Source organism: Charadrius vociferus, unplaced genomic scaffold (genome assembly GCF_000708025.1).
Source record: "Charadrius vociferus isolate BGI_N301 unplaced genomic scaffold, ASM70802v2 scaffold190, whole genome shotgun sequence".
NCBI classification, from domain to species: domain Eukaryota; kingdom Metazoa; phylum Chordata; class Aves; order Charadriiformes; family Charadriidae; genus Charadrius; species Charadrius vociferus.
This window is the reverse complement of record NW_009646608.1, coordinates 3,020,538-3,039,420: the sequence shown is the minus strand read 5'-3', so window position 1 is coordinate 3,039,420 and position 18,883 is coordinate 3,020,538. Positions and strand designations below refer to the sequence as shown.

At 39.1% G+C, this 18,883-nt stretch overlaps 1 protein-coding gene across 1 annotated transcript; it reads left to right on the top strand.

Moving 5' to 3' along the window:
- Nucleotides 1–4,909: 4,909 nt before the first annotated feature.
- PGPEP1L (pyroglutamyl-peptidase I-like) lies at nucleotides 4,910–16,832 on the top strand. Its single transcript, XM_009887593.1, has 5 exons — nucleotides 4,910–4,943; nucleotides 7,580–7,632; nucleotides 14,857–14,973; nucleotides 15,467–15,696; nucleotides 16,640–16,832. The coding sequence occupies exons 1-5, from the start codon at nucleotides 4,910–4,912 to the stop codon at nucleotides 16,830–16,832; spliced, it is 627 nt and encodes a 208-aa protein (XP_009885895.1).
- The last annotated feature ends 2,051 nt before the right edge of the window (nucleotides 16,833–18,883 follow it).

Sequence of the window (18,883 nt, the reverse complement as noted above, 5' to 3'; positions counted from 1 at the left end):
GGGCTGGGAGCCCCCCGGCAAAGTGGCCGCGGGCTGAGGGGGCAGCGCTCGCCCGCCGCCGGCAGGGCCCGGCCCTGGCAAGCGCCAGCCCAGGGCTGCGTCCTAACTTCTAAACCTCCCAACAAAAGTTACGAATTACTCTGTAAAAGGCCCAGACTGACAAACCATAGAGCTAACGCCAACTTCTTTAAACTCGGGTGGCAAAAGCAGAAGGTTTACGAGGGAAAATAAGTACAAAAATTACATTTTTTTGTAGCATTCATGAGCAATGTACTGCAGTGATCATAGTCGGTGTGGAAGAGGCTTTTGGAAAAGCTGGGCAGGCAGCCTGCTGTTCGTTATTACAAACCGTAAAATGGAGGTATGGAGATTAAAATGAACACACGGTTGTCAGAAAGCAGAATCCAGGTGTTGACTCCTGGGAGCCCTCCTACCGCAGGGGCTCAGCCACTTCATTATTTCTAAAATAGCAGACACAAGGTAAAAGACATGAAGAGAAAAGTACATGGAAATAACCTAACATTTGCACAGAAACAACCTTTGCACTTACATGGTCCAGGAACGCTGCTGTGACCTGGAGGCAAGGTTTCAAGAACACATCTCGAATGCTTCACACCATTGTTAGATACTCCATTGCCTGTCAGCACAGTGACCGAAAACTCTATAAGGTTGCTCCTCCTTCCAAATGGTTTAAAACACATACTAAAGTAGATTTGTATTTTCGTTCCCCAACAGGACAAAGCGATCTCAGCCCGTACGCTGATGCTGTCAAAAAAGCAGCTGTCGCACAACCGTGCTTTACAGTGCATCAGTGGGTTTCAGCACAGTCTCGTGATCACTTGAAGCTTTGTACCTGCCTCTGCTTCCCATGTTACACTCAGGCCGGAGGTTTGGCTGTACCATCATCCAAGGCCTAGTTTGATGCAGCATTGCCATGTGACATTGCCTGAGTTTTACTGAGAAAATTGTTAAGCTCTAAGAAAGAACATGAGCTAAAGCCATGAAAGACAAGAAGGTAAAGTCATGGAAATGTTACTGGGGTGACAATAGTTAGCTGTTGAAAGATTCAAGAGAGAAGATACAGAAGGAAAGAAAAGCAGAAAACATGAAGATAACTCAGTATTGATGAGGGTCAGCCTGTACCAACAAATGGCAGACACCAACTTTCCCCAGTGTATTGGAAACTTCCTGGCCAGGAAACTCATCGGTTTTCTTATCAGGAGTGGTAAGCATATTACTGTTTGGCCTAGTAATCTGTTAGTCCTAGCTATCTATTTTGCATATTAGCTGATAAATAATTACTTAAATTGTGTGTATCCTGCTTGCAGAGTCTCTTTGTGCATGGCAAATGATGCCTGAACAAAAGCAACCTGTTGATTGAGTTGCATGCTCTACTGCTAAAGTACTTTCTCCCTGCATTAGACTAATAGAAACAATTAAAAAGAAAATTTAAAAAATCTGTCCATACACAGCAGTTTTTTGCTAATACTGCAAGAAAACCAGAACTGAAATTATAACAGCCACTCAATCACTTGACTACATTAAAATTATATACAATTTCAGTTTTTTCATTGTTGCTAAGCACTGCGTGTACATCAATGGTACCAGTTGCAGAAGTACTAATATAAATAAGGCAACAACATAAAATATATAACGTTTTCTGTCCAAAAGAAGGTAAGTGAAATTGCTGTTACATTTTCCCATTTACCATTTCTATGGAGTTTGTTATAGAAAAGGCATTCGTCCCCAGGGAATAGTGAGCTTTACACTGAAATGTTTGTCTCCTTTCTTTTTGTGACATTGCATTGCATCTACCTAAAGACCAGCTTCGGTCTTTCCCGAGGATCATTTATTTTTATTAGAATGAAAAAGAAATACAGAATGTTAGATCCTGAAATTTCTATTTAAAGTCCCATTATAGTTTAATATTAAATAGCATAACAGCTTGATTTCTCCCTCCGCTCATTAAACGTTGAACAGCTGAGATAAAAATTGGAATATATTAAACACTTCCACTTAACAGTTTCAAACATTGGTCAGTGCCTGCCAACAACAAGAAATAAAAAATCTATATGTAAGTAGTAACAAAAGAGATAAAAATTAAAGAGCTGTTTCTAAATGAAGGGCCATATTCAGTTCTTGTTACCATCAGTACTAAAAAGTTATTCGAGCAGTGTTCTTGCAGTTCTGTAATGTGAACAGAATGCATTTGCAGAAAATATATTTTTCTCTTGCTCAGCAGTTCATATAATTTTTAAATGTGTCAGACAACTGTACAGAAAAATATTCAAGGTGATAACCAGGGCTTTCATAGTTGAGTTGCTTCCATTTCTTCTTTACCTCAAGATGAGTGCCATGCCAATCACATTTGTGTAGGCAAGAAGAAAAACAACCAATGTTTAGCTGAGTCAGCTGCGTCTGTGACTTGCCTTCAAATATCCAGGGCTTGGTTTCTTAATTATGGATGGGGAGATTAATTTGCACAGACCTCAAATATCCAGTGACTTGGGTATTTATTGTTATGGGCACCTATACACGTGAGTGCTAATATTAAAGCTACAATCATGCTTTCACAGAAATTTCAAGAGGAAAGAAAAGGTTTCATTTTCTGAATAAAATTCTCAGTAGAACTTAGGCCTAACCAGAAGATTTTATTATTCTTTTTTAAAGCAGCCATATCCTTTATTTTTTTGCTTGTTACAGAAATGTAATGCAGTTGCAATACATGCATTATTCCTCCAAGTATGCCACTGTGCACGTAAAACCTAGGAACAGAAGCAATCAATTAAATCAGCGCAAAAATGAATTTCAGTGAACTTCAGATTCCTGTTTTATTGAAACCACTAGCATTCCTCCCACATTTGCACAAGCATATAACACTGGAAAGGTCTCAGAATCTTCACTACCAAATCAGCAACCCTCTACTTATGGAAAGGGACTAACTTAACACTGAAGACAATACTTAACTGAAAAAAAATTTAAAAAGTCATTAAAAAGTGTCTTCTTTTTTTTTCCCAAAAAACTTCTATCAGCTTCTTCATAAAGGATTAGTGAAATAATTAGTCTTCCTTGCACTATATTTTTTTCTACTGTCTTTTGCCAGTTGTGAACACTTTAAAAGTACTACGGTCCGAACAGATAATATCAGTTGTTTCAGAGTGCATGGATCTCATAGACTTATAGCTATGCTATGCAAAAACATCTATTAAAATGCCTAATATTTTATGACATTCAAGCAATACCCTTCACGTATATCTATAAGGCACCTATAATGTCTGAAACAAAGCACTTATATAATTTCCCATGCAGGAAATTAATTAAGCAACTATAGGCCTTAAATCTTGCTTTATTCCTTGTGTATGCTTTGTTCATTAGACCACCCTGTATTCAGATTTTTTTAAATTGATAATATCTATCGAGCTCTTTTTTTTTTTTTTAAAAATCAGAAATAACTATAAGATTGGTATGTCATTGTCCTGTTCAGTATCATAGGAAGAGTTTTACTAACTGGTCCCAAAGAAAAATTAATTAATAAAAATCTTAATTGACATAGGAGAATGAAAGACTGTAGAATTATAGATGTAGTTCACTGATGTCAACGGCAGATTTTGCCTTATTTAAAGCTGCAGAGACTTCTGTGTTTACTGTGTTAGCTACTTCTTCAGCCTCAGTGGTTAGCAAAAGTTAGTTTTGCAAGTTGTATTAGTCAGGGGAAGAAATGGATGGTAGAATCAGGGTCTTTTTATTTAAGAAAATCCACAAATTTATTTCTGTCTCAGCACAGGAGGATTTAAATGACACACAGCTCATAGCTCCAAACCTCATTCAGCCACCACCCAATCCAAGAGATTTCTTCAGAGATTTTTTCTTAAGGTCTCACAATTACCAGCTCTCTTGAGATTATATAGTGGCTTTCTTTTAATAGCATATTCCTCTCTCTCTCACACACACACACACACACATACACTTCCTACTCAAAACAAGACCCAGCAAAACCCTCTGCCCACATAGTTATAATTCCCAAGAGAACTTTCATATGCTTTTGTTTTGGGCAGTGACAATGTGCATATGTTTTGATTTCAGGCCCCCTATTGGTTCTCGTGCTTCAGTTTAATGAAGACAGACCAGCTATTAAACTCTCCAGTTTCGGCAAGCTATAACTCAGCTTCTAGAATTCCTTTGACCTTGCAAGTTGGAGTGAGATTTTTTTTAACATGTTGCCTATTCAGGGATATTACTGAGTAAGTGTTTTGGTTTAGCAAATAAATACATTTTCCTGTTGGTGTTTGGTTTTAAAAGTGTAAGCTGCTGGGACTCTCTTACAAAGAGCAGAAGATAAAGCTCAGGATTAGTAAATTACATAACTGCTATGAAGAAGAACAGCAAAGTTACCCCTGAGTTTTTTAAGTCAGTAAGAAAAAGTCTAAGAACAGTGGAAGTGGACAGATATGTTTTTGTAGTTCAGTCATTCCTCACAATTAAAGTGAATTACAACTGTGCTAAAAATAGAACATCCACAGAGATATAATAAACTTGATTCAATTAATTTTCTGTTTACTTGTGCATAAACAGGTTTCTGATGAAAAATATTGCTGGATATTTTGCAAGAAGTTTCTTTAAGCCTTTTCTCTTCCTAAATACTGTTGCATGCTTGAAGAAAGGAAAAGTAGTTTGGGGCAGTCCCGGACAGTCAGCTGGTCAGTCAGACTTCTATCTTTAATACAGAGACACAACAATTTTTGCTTTGAAAGTTACATGAATCACAAATCATCCCTGTCATGTGAATCTAGATACGTCACAGTTTGAAGAAAAGAAGGTACCCCAAATGAAGTTTGCCACAGATACATGAATTATAATACTGTTTGGAACTGAAAAACAACAAGATTGCAAATTCTGAAGAGTAGATTTCATGGATTCAAGTTCGAACATGGTGGTTGTAACTGGTAAGATTTTTATTTTATTCTTCTTTTAGCTAGAGATGGTATGCACACATGCTTGATCTTTGTCGTAAACAGTTCCCTGGAGGGAAAAACAGTAGCAAATGGTCATACTAACAATTCCAAATGGAAAATAACTTGCTGCTGTGCCTTGCTAAGAAAATCAGATGTATGTCAGAGGCAACAGACTGCAGTCTGCCCTCTTTACTGCCATCCAGTTTGGTTTGTTTTTCATTCTCTCCATGTTTTAATTTTTGTTGACATTTTCTCTGATCCAAACCACATAGCTCTAGGCAGTGCAGGCTAGTATTAGATAAAGCTTACCCAAAAGGAGCTCTGAAGCAAGAAACCAGGTTGCATCACAACGTCACATAGTCAGTGTCCAGAATTAGAGCAACACATGGCAAGTTTCAGGGTCTCAGTTTCATGGCAAGGTAAGGGAGATTTAAACCGGAGATGCTGCCTCATCACTGCTAAACTAGAGCATTAAATTTAAATATACCAAAGGAGCATGCCTGAACATGCAGCACGAGGGACCAAATTTGGAGTTTCTCTTGCTGGCTGTAACGACTGCTGAATCACAGTGGCAGAACCATCAGCTAGAGACTTCTGAGCTTTAAAAGGTTAAAGCTCCTAAGGAATGTTGCTACTCGCTACTCCTCTTGTTGCCACTGGCTCATCTAAAGGCAATCATTACACATATCTTGACATGTGAGTTGCTGGATAATTTTCCACTGCAGGTCATCTGAGGACATAGGAACGAGGTTGAAGCTACAAAGAGATTTGCATCTTACTGTTTTCAATTAAACACTACTTTCTTTCTTAACTAGCTGCAAGATGGGCAGAACTAGTTTAGCTTGCTTTAGACATAGCTGCAGTTGAACTGAATGGGAGTGCAGAATAGAGCAAGATGTATTTGCTAACCTCTTAAAAGCCTGACAGTCTGGTTCTCTCCAATGATATTTATGGCACATACCCTTGATGGGCACGCTTCTTAGCGCCTTATTAGTTTTTTCCTCCCCTTAGAGAGCCATTTACGTGCAGAAATCTACTTCTTCAAATAGTTTTAGACTAGTGTGTCCTATTAAAGACACAGGTGCATCTTTAAGCTGTTACAGGGATTATCACAGCATGTCTCTGTCACATTTTCACCTGCTCATAATATAAACCTGTTGGCAGTGAGCCCAGTTTATTATATAGCACCTAATAATATTCAGCCAGTTAGCTCTCCAAGTTGTTGCAGGTATTTCAGTACTGTAAAACTCTCTTACATTTAGTCATTTCTTTTCATAGAACAATTTTATCCTAAGCAGTAGTTTTCTTACAGCCATCACTGAGATGCATGTATTTCATTGTAAACTATTTAATAACTTTACTATAATTCTACAGTTCTGCACACACAGGTACACAAACATGCACAAGTACAGCTTCAAAATGGAGTAGGTGTCACCCTAGTTTTGCTCTGAAAGCGGAGTGGGACTAGTGCAGTTTTATGTTCCCTGTTAACGTGAAATGAATACTATTTCCCTTGTTCTCTCCCCATAGTACAAACTTAAACCTGGGGAAAACATTGTCAAAAATATCAGCGCCATCCAGCTTTTCATAATATTAAAAAGATTGAGCAGTTACAAAATAAGTATTAACAAATCAAGAAATGCTTAAAGTTTAGCATTAATTAAGCTGTCACAAGCCTTCATTTAGGCTTAATTGTCCCAAAATACAAGTATCTTTCACTGTGCAAAATAGCAATCATATGCTGCCAAGTGTTTATTTGTCCATTTAAGGGTTTTTAAATATCTAAGAGTTCTAGCATTAAAACCATTTCACAAACTTGTTTTCCTGCCACCTGATACCTAACACTTGGCAACACTCTGGACTGAGAAGAGTAATTAAGATTAATGAAGATAGTGGGAGTTTTCTGTCAAACTCTTTCATGACAAAATGCCCATCTAGCTGGAAACATGGGTGGTTTTTTTTCCCTTTTTATTTTTAAAAAAAGTCTTTCACAAAAAAGGATGCATAAAATTAAATGTAGTACTTAGGATTTGAAAAATCCTTTTCCCTTTCTTCCTCCTCTTTTACTGTGAGGAAAAAGTAGAGGGAAAGATTTTGTTCAGCACCACAAAAAGCATGCTTTCCCAGACAGAACACTTCAGTTCTGATTACTTGGGATTAAAAAAAAATTATAAATGATATCAAGTTTTACTCTTTGAAACATTTTTGTTAAATATATATATCTTCATGAGCTTTAGCAATGAGAATGGTGTGTTGATTGTGACCTGGGAATATTAAACACCAGATCTTTTAGTAGTGGTATTTCTATGGTTGATGATCCTTTTCCAAAATAATCATTTACATGATCTGTCCTATTGGCTCCAGTACATGTACCAGCTTCAGTTAAGGTTATAAGTTAGCCTTGACATGAATGAAGATTGCAGGATTAGTTCTTGTATCAGTGCATATAAAGAATGAAAATACTATTCCCTTAAGTGTTATGAAGATGAAATCCTATCTAAAAAACCCTCAACCTCCGTAACCAAAAATATGAAGATAAAGAACAAATATGTGTGTGCATACATGTCAGCACCTCATCTACAATTGCAGAGCAAGCATAGGTTAAAAGCACCTTTCTTTCTTTTCAGGTTTTGGTCCCTTCAGACAATACCTGGTTAATTCTAGCTGGGAAGCAGTGAAGGTAAGCATGAAAAAAAAGGGAGGGAGGTGTTTTATTTTGTCGAGATGCCAATACAAACTGTGTTCAGGCTTTCCATTCCCTTCAAGAAAGTTATTTCTCATGACTCATTAAACAGAATTGTGCCTTATGAAGCAGACTCCCAACATGGAAGAAAGAGGATAATTAAGAAGTGAAACATTATTTTATTTGCAGGATTTTGTGTGTGCGCGCGTGTGTGTGCTATTTAAGCACTTTTCAAAATATTATTCTTAATTTTTAAAAAAGATGGGTTTTACCCAGGGTGCCTTCTCTGCAACTAATGCATATGCCACAGGTTATCTCTATCTTCAGTAAACAGATCATCTCATACCACAACTCATTTTATCGTGTGTGTGAGGCAACTTCTTGTACAAGTGTAGCCTATTGAGTTCTTACTGCCTACTTCAGGAACATAAAACCTAAAGCATGCCTATTTTAAGTATGTTTTCACATCTCAGCTTTGACGTCCACTTTCAAATGACAGTGAAGTCTACAGCTGAAATTGAAAACAAGGTCATTCAGATTTCTTGCCCCTTCATACACCTTGACTAGCAGTAACAACATGTCTTGAAAATGCCTGCTTGTTTCCTAAGTATGTGTATTAGAACAAGTTTAGCTGGATGATAAAAAGATATGGTTTAGGTACCTGGCTTTCAGCATAAGCTTTTGTGTACAACAGTCTATTTTCTAGTTACTGTTTGTGTGAATGCACATTTCTTGGGACACACCAAAAATTTCCACAAATAGATTATTTTTCATGAACAGGACTACTCATTTTTGAAATACTTAAGTTTTAACAATAACGTAACTTGTGTCTTTAAATATGTCTTACAAAATAAATACTCGACCATTGTATGTAAGAGTATGTCTGCTACAATGAAATGATTTACTAGTTTGGTGCTTTAGTACACTAGCTCGATCTAAAGTGTGAAAGGTCATAATATATATGTTCAAACAGTAGGAACAGCTGCAGAGATTTGCTGAGTATGTGTAAAAGTCACGTGCAAGGTTCATTCATTCTCCCTAGCACAGACAATGGCCATTCCTTGGGTTCAGTTACTCTCATAAGGTATTTATGAACAGAGTTATTTTGAGGTGGTCTTTCATACAAGTTCTTAGCAATTCCAAGGTAGAAAAAAGGTTAACACAATGAAATCGGAAACCAGTTAGAAAACAGTCAAAGTAGTAAAACTGAATTGGAAGACTGGTCCAATGTCTACAAGAAATAACAGATAATACTGGTAAATACGGAAAGCAAGACACGTAAAACAAACTGAGGGGACTATGTTTTATTAGGGACACTGAAATAAGCCCATAAATATTTCAATTCTGGACACTGAAATTATAAAGGTATCTATAAGAAAGTACTAGTAATGTATAGTGGTTTAACCCCAGCTGGCAGTTAGAACCATGCAGCCACTTGCTCACCGTACCAGTTGGGATAGGGGAGAGAATCGTAAGAGTGAAAGTGAGAAAAAACTCATGGGTTGAGATAAAGACAGTTTAATAGAGCAAAAGCCACGCACTCAAAGCAAAATAAGAAGTTAATTCACTGCTTCCCATCAGCAGGCAGGTTTTCAGCCATCTCCAGGAAAGCAGGGCTCCATCATGCCTAACAGTTATTAGGGAAGACAAATGCCGTAACTCCAAGCATTCTCCCCCTTCCTTCTTCTTCCCCCAGCTTTATATACTGAGCATGATGTCACATGGTATGGAACAGCCCTTCCATCAGCTGGGGTCAGCTGTCCTGGCTGCATCCCCTCCCACCGTCTTGTGCACCCTTAGCCCACTCGCTGGCAGGGCAATATGAGGAGCAGAAAAGGCCTTTACTGCCTAGCAACAACTAAACCCACCAGTGGACTATCAAAAGTATTTCTCATCCCAAATCCAAAACATAGCACTATACCGGCTGCTAATAAAAATGTTAACTCTATCCCAACTGAAACCATGACCTAGTGATAGAAAGATGTTGACTCTACAGGACTGTAACCATATTAGAAGTTTTGGTGACAACTACTGAAGATCTGTCTTGACAACGAAGAGCAGTCAAGCCAAGATGATTTAAAAACAAGGAGCTAGTACATTTTTCCAAAAACCAAAGTTGTAGCAACTCTGCCAACCTATACATATTTTCTATTCTAGCTTTGTTGGGTGAAGAACGCTGACTACAACTTGGTGATTGGGAGAATAAATTTATTACCCAGTCAAAGGCATGAGGGATGTTATCCCTGTAGGCTAACAAGAAACAAAATACTTGTGTGATACCTTTCCACACCTCAGTCATCACAGGAGACCCATAAATTATCTTAACTCCAACTTGACATGTGCCCTAAACCACAAATATTTGTCAGTTGACAATGTTCTTGCTCATTATTTCCTGATTCCTATTGGTTCTAATTTTGGGTGCAAGATCATCCTCTTCTGGCTGAAAATAAAACATGTTCTTTATCTGCAAGCAAAACAGCCTAAAGCAAAAACGCACCAATGAGTTTTCTGTAACAATGCCATGCGCTGGCTACGCCAGGAAGTTATATAACAAGGACTACACCATTCCATAATGAAACAGATGTCAGTCCTTGTGTATGGAGGAGAACAAATCCATTTCCCTCTGATATGACACCCTCTGGGTGGAATTAATTTGTATTCATACTGGGGATGCAGCTTTGGTTTCCTATTCCCTGGCAAAGGTGGTTAATCCAAACAATTCAGGGAAATTTGCTGCAAATCTGGAAGTACTTTGAATGTTGATAGGCTTCTCCACACTAAATAGCAATCTCATGGTATTGTTCCATTGGCCTTGTTCACATGAGTAGCCCTATGGTCTTCAGGAAGCTTATGTGCATATATTAAAGATAGCAAAATTTAGTATTTACATCTGGAAGTAATCCTGTTTTGGCTTTGGGGTTCCAGCATGGATCACTAAAGTCACATAAAGCCCTCCTGCTGAGTCTCTTTTCTGAGAGCCAAGCAAAAGTACACTCAAACTCATCCTCAAGAAAGTAGTGAACAGCCAGACCTGAGCTGCTAAACATGATCGCTCACGTTTAATGCCTTTGTACTTTATCCAGAACTATCTGAATTACTACCTTAAAATGAGCTGGGTTCTTATCAAAAGCCTGGATACCATGGCACCCTTAGTGATGTTATAACACGGATACATTTCGTCTTATAAGTTCCTATCCCAGAAGGGTCCTCACACCAAAAGCATCTGAAATCCTGTAAAAAATACCTGTAACAGGACTCCCAGGGTCCTAATTCCTCAAAGCATAGCGTCATGCTCCATGCTTTTTGGAATGGAGCCTTTGCCAAAGAGCAATGTCTTCTCTTTTTTGAGCAATACTTGGTCTTACACACATCTGCTTCCTTAAGATCCCTGCTATAGCTTCTCCGTAAGATGCTGTTGCGCTCTGCCTTGCTGATGGGATCAGCCATTTTCCCGAACCTCTTTTCTTGCTCTAGGGAGAATCAGAGATTGATCCAGTGAGCACACAGCCCATTCCAATAGTTGCATCCCTTCTGTGCCCTCGTTGGGCACTCAGAAAAATGATTGTGCGATACTGTTTCTCTTACAAATTATCCATTTACTACTACCTTTTCGGTGAATAAGCCAATTTTTTTTTTGTGAAATCCCCAGGAATCGGATGATAGATGTTAATAAAACTCTCCAAATCTCTATTTCTGCTGGTTTAGAAAGGGTATTTGTTCTCAATTCCTGGATTTCTTATCAACACTATATAGCAGTGCATTACCCCCACTGCCTGTTTTATAATATGAAAATATAATTTTCCAAGAACGTGAGGAGTAGCCTGTTGGTTTTGCATGAACCCAGGTTCTCATCAAAGCACAAGATGACTCGCACGCAAGGCATTCATCAGCATTGCATCCACGGACTTCTCATTCCTCAGCAAGAACCCCTCAAGTGTTCAGGGAAAAGGATAGTCAAATGGATCTGAAAGTACAGGTGAACCTGTCAATTCAGGGTCATTGAGAAAAGCTTCAGAGCTTTTACAGACACTACCACATGGCTCAACATTGGTTGTCTAGCACTAGAAAGACAGCTTCTCTTTTAGAAACCTGTCTCACTAAGTTTTTCATGCTTCTCATAACTCCATTCACCTGAAATACCCTCCTAAAATACGCACGAAAGCTCCACCAGCAGCACTTTTAACTCTGGAAGCGCAGGACATTCTCCCTGAAGAAAACACCAACAGGTATTTACTCCCCATTTCCTGACAGATCACATTGAATTATCATGATGTTAGTTCTTCAGCACCACATGGGACCCTCAGAATCCCAGATCCCCTGAATTATTTATTCCATATTACAGATTGATGGTCCCACCTAATAACCCTTGATCTGACCCTGTTTCTGTGTCTCCTCCAGAAACTCCAGTCTGGCACTTGGCAGCTAAATAACCTATCAGGACAGTCTACCATCAAGGTCAAAGTCCCCACTTAATAGGGCACAAATGTAAGTTGAGTGACAACATTCATAGTAATTAAACTGTTAGTGCAAAGAACAGGTCACATTTCCAACTGCTTCTGGGAATTATGTTTGCTATCGGGAGATGAGGATCAGATCTCTGGGTGCAGTTTTTCATCCTGCCACTGACCATGTGGTCTTTGGAAATTTGTCATTTAATCTCTCTGTCTCTATCTCTGCTTTAGTTTCATCGTCTGTGGAACTAAGATGACACTGCTATTTAGTTCCTTCATTTCTATTCTGGAACTTTCTTACATCCCTAAAGCTTTAAAGTGGTATCTGCTGGATTTAAAAACAAAAAAACCCCAAACACCAAAACATTTTTTGCAACATACTTGCAGAGTGTCAGGGTCAACTGATAACTTCTGGGTTTCTTTCTGCACCAACACAAACCTTTTTGAATGAGGTTCACAAAATTAATACATGGCAGCCCCCTGCCTCCATTCCTGGTCCTGGCAACCCAAATCAGTGAAAACTAGGGCAAACTGGAGTTTTTTAAAAGTTCAAGATGCTTCTGACACCCCGTGTGACACACAACCACCGCATCTGAGCTCACCTGTTCTGTGCAAATCCCTTCTCATTGGGGACGGCTGTGTAACAACGTGGGCCAGAACTCCGGTGGACCAGGACTATGACCACAACTCGCCAACAGCTCAAGGTCGTCAGCTGATAATGCTGCATTTCATTTCCCTTTTAGAAGAACTTCCCAACAGAGAATCTTCATGCTTTCTTTTGAACCACTTTTCCCACAAAAAAGGCCTCCAAAACTTTTGTCCTCCTTTGAAGTTTCCTTTGCTGTTTCAACTACAAAAGACGGGCACTTGTTTACTGAATTAACTCACCAGTGTGAGCTCTAGTTTCCAGATTCAGTCATCCTCCTCTAACCATCTTCAGTCTCTCACCTTAAATGCAAAAATGGTTTTAGTTAAGGCTGAGACTTGGCTGAGACAAGGAACAACCTTTTTTTTTTTTATTCCGTATTTGTACAACATCTGGTCTAGTGGGGTATAAGCCCATGGTTAGGATTCTTAGACGACAAAGTAATACACATTATTGACAACATGCTGAAATTGCTTAGGACATAGCGAACTATCTTCCTTTGACACAAATTCTCTGCCCTTTGCTATTGGCCAGCTTCCGGTTTTGTCCTGCACAAAAGTATTTCTGCCTGTTTCTGCCACGACAAACCATGACAACAGAATGTCAATCCAGAGAGCACAAGAGGAGAACAGCCTAACAACTCTGAGTCTCCACGTTCTGTACCAAAGTTAGGGGTAGTCGAGTCCTCTAAGCCCTAAGGATAAAAAGGAAGAATCTCATTAAATGTTAAAATTAAAGATGCTTTAGAAAAGAAAATGCTAATTGTTAACCAGCTGGGTTTTTCTTTTTTGGAAGCTAAAACACAGTACAGCATTCTTAAGCAAGATGATGCAATGGTCTCTCAAAGACTGTCAGCGCCCAGAGGAAAAAAGGCTGGCACTGTTCTCCAAATGTGTTTACTTCCCTGCAGGCATTGTTTCCTTGCTTGTGTCAAATAGTTTATTGAGCACAGCTAATCAATGTTTCCGCTGACAAGAAAATTGGAACAGTTTATATAGGAAGCCAGTGTTGAAGGGCAAATTTCCCAGTTAGCACAGCTTAGAACCGTGGGCCTCATCCACACAAGTATCCTTAGTGAGGAATGAAAGCTTGAGGAGACATTTAATAAAAAGTTACAGGTTTCTTGGGCTAATCACATACCTTTGCTGCTGACTTTTTGCCTATGTCCCCCCTCCCCCCTCCCCGAAACTTTATCTGTACCCTCCTTGGGTAGCGGTCTACTCAAATGCAACAGGGATTTTCAACCACTGTTTCACTTTTCTGGGACAAAGCTTTTTACCTCACATGCATTCCTTCTGCATCCTGGCATTGCAGCAGCCTGCCTTCTACTTAGAGGCTTATGCCTTGTTCGTTAGCCATATTCCACTGACAAAATAATTTTAAGTCATTTTCACATGACATTTGTTCTCCAGGCCATCTTCCAACCATCTGGCCAACCTGTTGCTTTGAGGGGTGCCTTTGTTTAATTTCACCTCAATTCTGGGGATAATTTTTGTCTCCTTTGGGAACAAGTCCCGTGTGGAACTTCAACTCTATGTAAATGACAGAGAAATAACATCCCAGTAAGTGACATTTCCTTTTACTAGAGAAACATATTCTAGACCAGAGCTTACCTGAACCAGTTCAAGTCAGTAGATCACGTCATTTGAGTGGACAGCTAATGCGAATTCTCCCTTATTTGTGTCTCTTGATAGTGCAGGTTTATTGACGAGATTTTTCAGAGGAACAGCTCTTACCTGTATCAAAGCTTATTTAGATGCTTTCAAGTGCAGAGAGATTCTGAGAGATCCTCTATTTCGTGGTTCCCATGGACCAGTCCCTAAGCAATAACCACTCCCACCCATTGGAGACTGAGCATCCCTTTGGAAAACAGAACAATGGCTCCACGTGGACTTGACATTAGGAAATTGGTTAGCACATTTTAGTCTCTTCCAGTTAAAAAAGGGAGAGCTACCACAAGACAGCTGACTCTCGCTGCTGACCAGTGTTTAGGAACCACAGGTGTAGACAGCATTACATTGCTCTTTCATATGCGTTCTCAGTTGGATGAGCCTGATTTCTTTATCGCAGTCTGAGAAAAGCAATGCTCTTACAAGTCCATGGTGGCTTTTTTTGTAAACACAGGAGCTGTCCAAGAGAGGCCTTGGTCAAAACATAGATCTGCGTATCATGCAGCTGCCAGTGGTTTACCAAAAAGCAAAGGAGCAAGTCTTCACGATATGGAAAACTCTTCGGCCACTGGTGAGGAATTTGAAAGTTACTCAAATTTTCCTCTGCATTAATGAATATTATTGTTCTGACTGGAGCTTTAAAAAGTTCTCCAAAAGGGTATTGCAAAATACGTGCATCAGACAACTCTGGAAGGTGACTATTAAAACTGTGATAAAGGTTTCAAACCAATTTGGAGCACACAATAATTAGCATTTTATTTAACCCTGTGCCATTTAAACAGTGTAAGTGCACTCTGAACAAAGGAAAAAAGAAAATCCACCATAAATTGCAAAAAAGGTACTGCAGCTCTGAAGTCCTGAGCTGACTAGACACACCAAAACCTAAAGCACAATTTTGGTCTCATTTATAATCTCTTATCAAAGTTTTCTTTAGGCATGAGCTACAGCAAGACTCCCTACCTTGAAGCTAGTATAATGCTTGGCACTATTGCATCGCATGTTTTTTAAAAAAAACAGGTCTCATTTTTTAATTTCCTGTTATTCACTTTGGTGGGAAAAAACAGCTTACTGTTCACGTTGGGCTGGCTTCATCCGCCAAAGCAGTCATCATCCTTGAGCAGTGTGGGAAGAACAAAGGCTACCAAGAGATGGATGCTTGTGGTTTTCACCCAGAAGGTGGCTGTTGCATGCTAGATGGCCCGGAAAAGATTGAATCTACAATTAACATGAAGACTCTCTGGAAAAACATTTCAGTGGAAGGGATTGATATAATCTTTTCCAGAGATGCGGGAAGGTAAACATTGCGTATCGGGGTCTCACAGTAAAAGCAGAAGTAACTCAATCAGCTCATTTAACCTTGAAGAATCTTTGCAATGACTTTTCCTCCAACCAAAATCACTTTGAAGCAGTCTTCAGAGGGGCACAACTATGAAATTGGGGTAAATTTAAATTTTATGTAAAGCAGCCTTCGTGAAAAACTACAGCCAGTAGATATTTTTCCATGGATTTGTAAATTCCAAAAGAAACAAGTTTCAACACAGCACACCCTGTGATTAACAACCCCGGTAAACCTGAGCTATTAAGAGAGTCTGAAAGCAATACTGACTAGTAGCAGATTTTAATCTATTTTTCCCAACTGGGAGGGATACAAAATGCAAATACGTACACCGAAGAACACAGCAATTACAGGTACCTTTTGAACGATGTCCGTGATCTCATTATGTGTTTCAGTAGTACTGAAGCAATTTTTCTATCATGCTAGTCTTCATTTAAAAGGAAAACACAGAAAACTGGCTCATTTTTAAAAAATAAAAATCAGCTAGTTTTGGCCTTTAATTGCAGGATTTCCACCTGTAAGTTAAAAGGCAGGGTAGTAAGGAAAATCCTCCAGACGGTGAGATTGTGTGATTTACACAACAAAATGATGTAGTCCAGTGGGCTGCGTTACCTTTCCCATCTCCCATAGATTGTAGAGCCTAGAAAAGAATTCATGGCTTGTGATTTTTTTATTTAAAGTTCCTTCTGGGTGGGTGTCTTGAGAAAGCAAACCATCAGATAAGGAACATTTGTTTCTCAAACTTGGTTTATTTCAGCATTTCCTTTGTTCACTAAGCAAATATGTTTTTAATGATTTCATAAACCAGGTCTGGTTTGGCTACTTAAAGAACATGTAAATTTAATCAGTTTGCTGTTTCTTAATTCACGTTCCTGGTTTTGTTTTGTTCTGAATATTGCAGGTATATCTGTGATTACACCTACTACGCTTCTCTGTATTATGGCAATGGAAGAGCAGCTTTCATCCATGTGCCTCCGTTATCCAAATCGGCAACAGCAGACTTTCTAGGGAAAGCATTACAGACAATTATCTTAGAAATGTTAAAGCAGTGGGGGACGAAAGAGAGCAAGATGGATCATATAAGAAAAAAATGAAGATTTCTTAGAATGCAATTCCTTACCTCTTAAATGAAGCAAATCTAAAGATCTTTTAAAAACCTTACATAAAGGATTTTATATTCCTTGTTATTTTCAGTGACATTTCCTTACAAAACCCAAACATTTCTCTTTGGTGTAAAAAGCTTGAGAGAAAAACCAAGATTAGCAGTCTGTATTGGTAACAATGATAAGGTTGCTTCAGATTTAAGAAGGCATGAAACTGGACTTAAAACATTTTAGATGCTTAGTCCTAGTTCTGATGGTTAGGAAGATATGAATAAAGACTTGCTGCCCCAAGCTGGATGCTTACAGCCATAAGGATCTTCAGCATGGATGGATATAACAGAGGTCCCCCCTCACCCCTGTCCATGTCCAGAGAGATGGTTCAGCCATACAAAGTGCCCACATAAAAAATGTGAATACGGGGGAAAACAAAACACACGTAGAGATCCTGTTATGTGAAGTTTTACAATTATCTCTTAGTGACCTGCTCAAAATGCTGGTTTCACATCAGAAATGGATTATAAACCCAGGGTGACTTCAAAGAAAGTAAACAAGCTGGAATCCAGCCAGAACTGTAACGCTCTCAGTGATTTGGGTTTCAACTGCCTAAAACCACCACCTACCCCACATTCTCAGCGCCTGTCCCAAAGGAAAACACCGTGGTCCTTCCACAGAGCACAGCACAAAGACAAGAGGCTTTCAGTAGAACAGGTCACGGCTGTTCAGGGACTTACACATCAAAATCAAAAAGCTAACTTGTCCCAAGAATGGCAATGGTTGAAGCACTGTGCTGTGACACTTCATGTTCCTTAGAAAACAGGAGCCGCGTAAGAACCCAAATTGTAAAACTTGGAGTCGGACAGTGACAGATCCCTTCTGTGCTTCCCCCGCCACCTCTCAAACACAGCCATAGACAGAACTGCACCATGAGAGCTGCGTATGGCAGAGGTTTACAGCACTTCCCCTTCAGCACACAGGGAATGCCAGCGCAGGCTTTCCTTGATAATCTCGCTGGTCCCAGGACAGACACGGATGAGAGAAAATTAGCAGGCATTTCTCAAAAACAGTCACTACAACAGGACAGCAGCAACGTAATGTGGACACCTGGGATTTCTCCAAGGGAAACAAAAGCCCGTTCCTCAAGCATTACATCAGCAAAAAGGACAACAGACAAACCTAACAGCACCAACAGCTGATGGAGCTTTTCCATCGTGCCTTATTTCAGGCAACACTTTGATGACAAGAGTAGAGGAACTGGAAACGCCAAGATAATTCCAGTTTTCTTGCCACTGTCTTTTCCAGTGACCGTTACAGAAAACTGGTAACTTCGTGCTGAGTGGTTGAGTGCCTCATCTATGGATTGCTGCATGGGTAAATAAGCGGGGTATCTTCAAGTAAATAAAAGAATACGCTTACCTTTTTCAAGGGAAGTACTTACTCCAAACTGGACTCAAAGACCCATCGAGAAAGGGTCCACAAGCTCTGCGTCACTGGCTGCAAGTACTTTTGCTTTCAACACAACGTAGTGGCAGTACTGACCTCTACTACGATTTATTCAGAGTAGCTCAATTAAATGCAGCCAAAAAGGGCAGAAGAAAAGCAGAGATTTCCTCTGAGTTTCCTAACCTGTACTTGCTTCACATAAGGAGCAACAAATTCAGAAACAGGCAAATGCATACAGAATTCTTTTATTTAACTTAAATCATGTAGTACTGAAACTACTAGAAAAAAGCAGAGTAAGAGAAACTAAAGGAGCCTTAGCTTCAGCCATTCAAAATAGACAAAGTTTCTTCTTTTCATAATGTAAAGAATCCCGAGTATATCGCAATAACAGGAATAAATTCTTACAACAGAATATACAAAAACATTTTGAAATTTTTTTTTTATCTACTGATTCATTTTAATATAAACACAGGAATTTCTTTAGGAATAATTTATACACAGCAAGTCTTTTTATGTAATAAATTGGCCATGTTATCGTTTAATTTTCTCTTAAAAAAATTTAAACACGAAAAATTGGAAAATGTTGTATTTGCAACTGCATC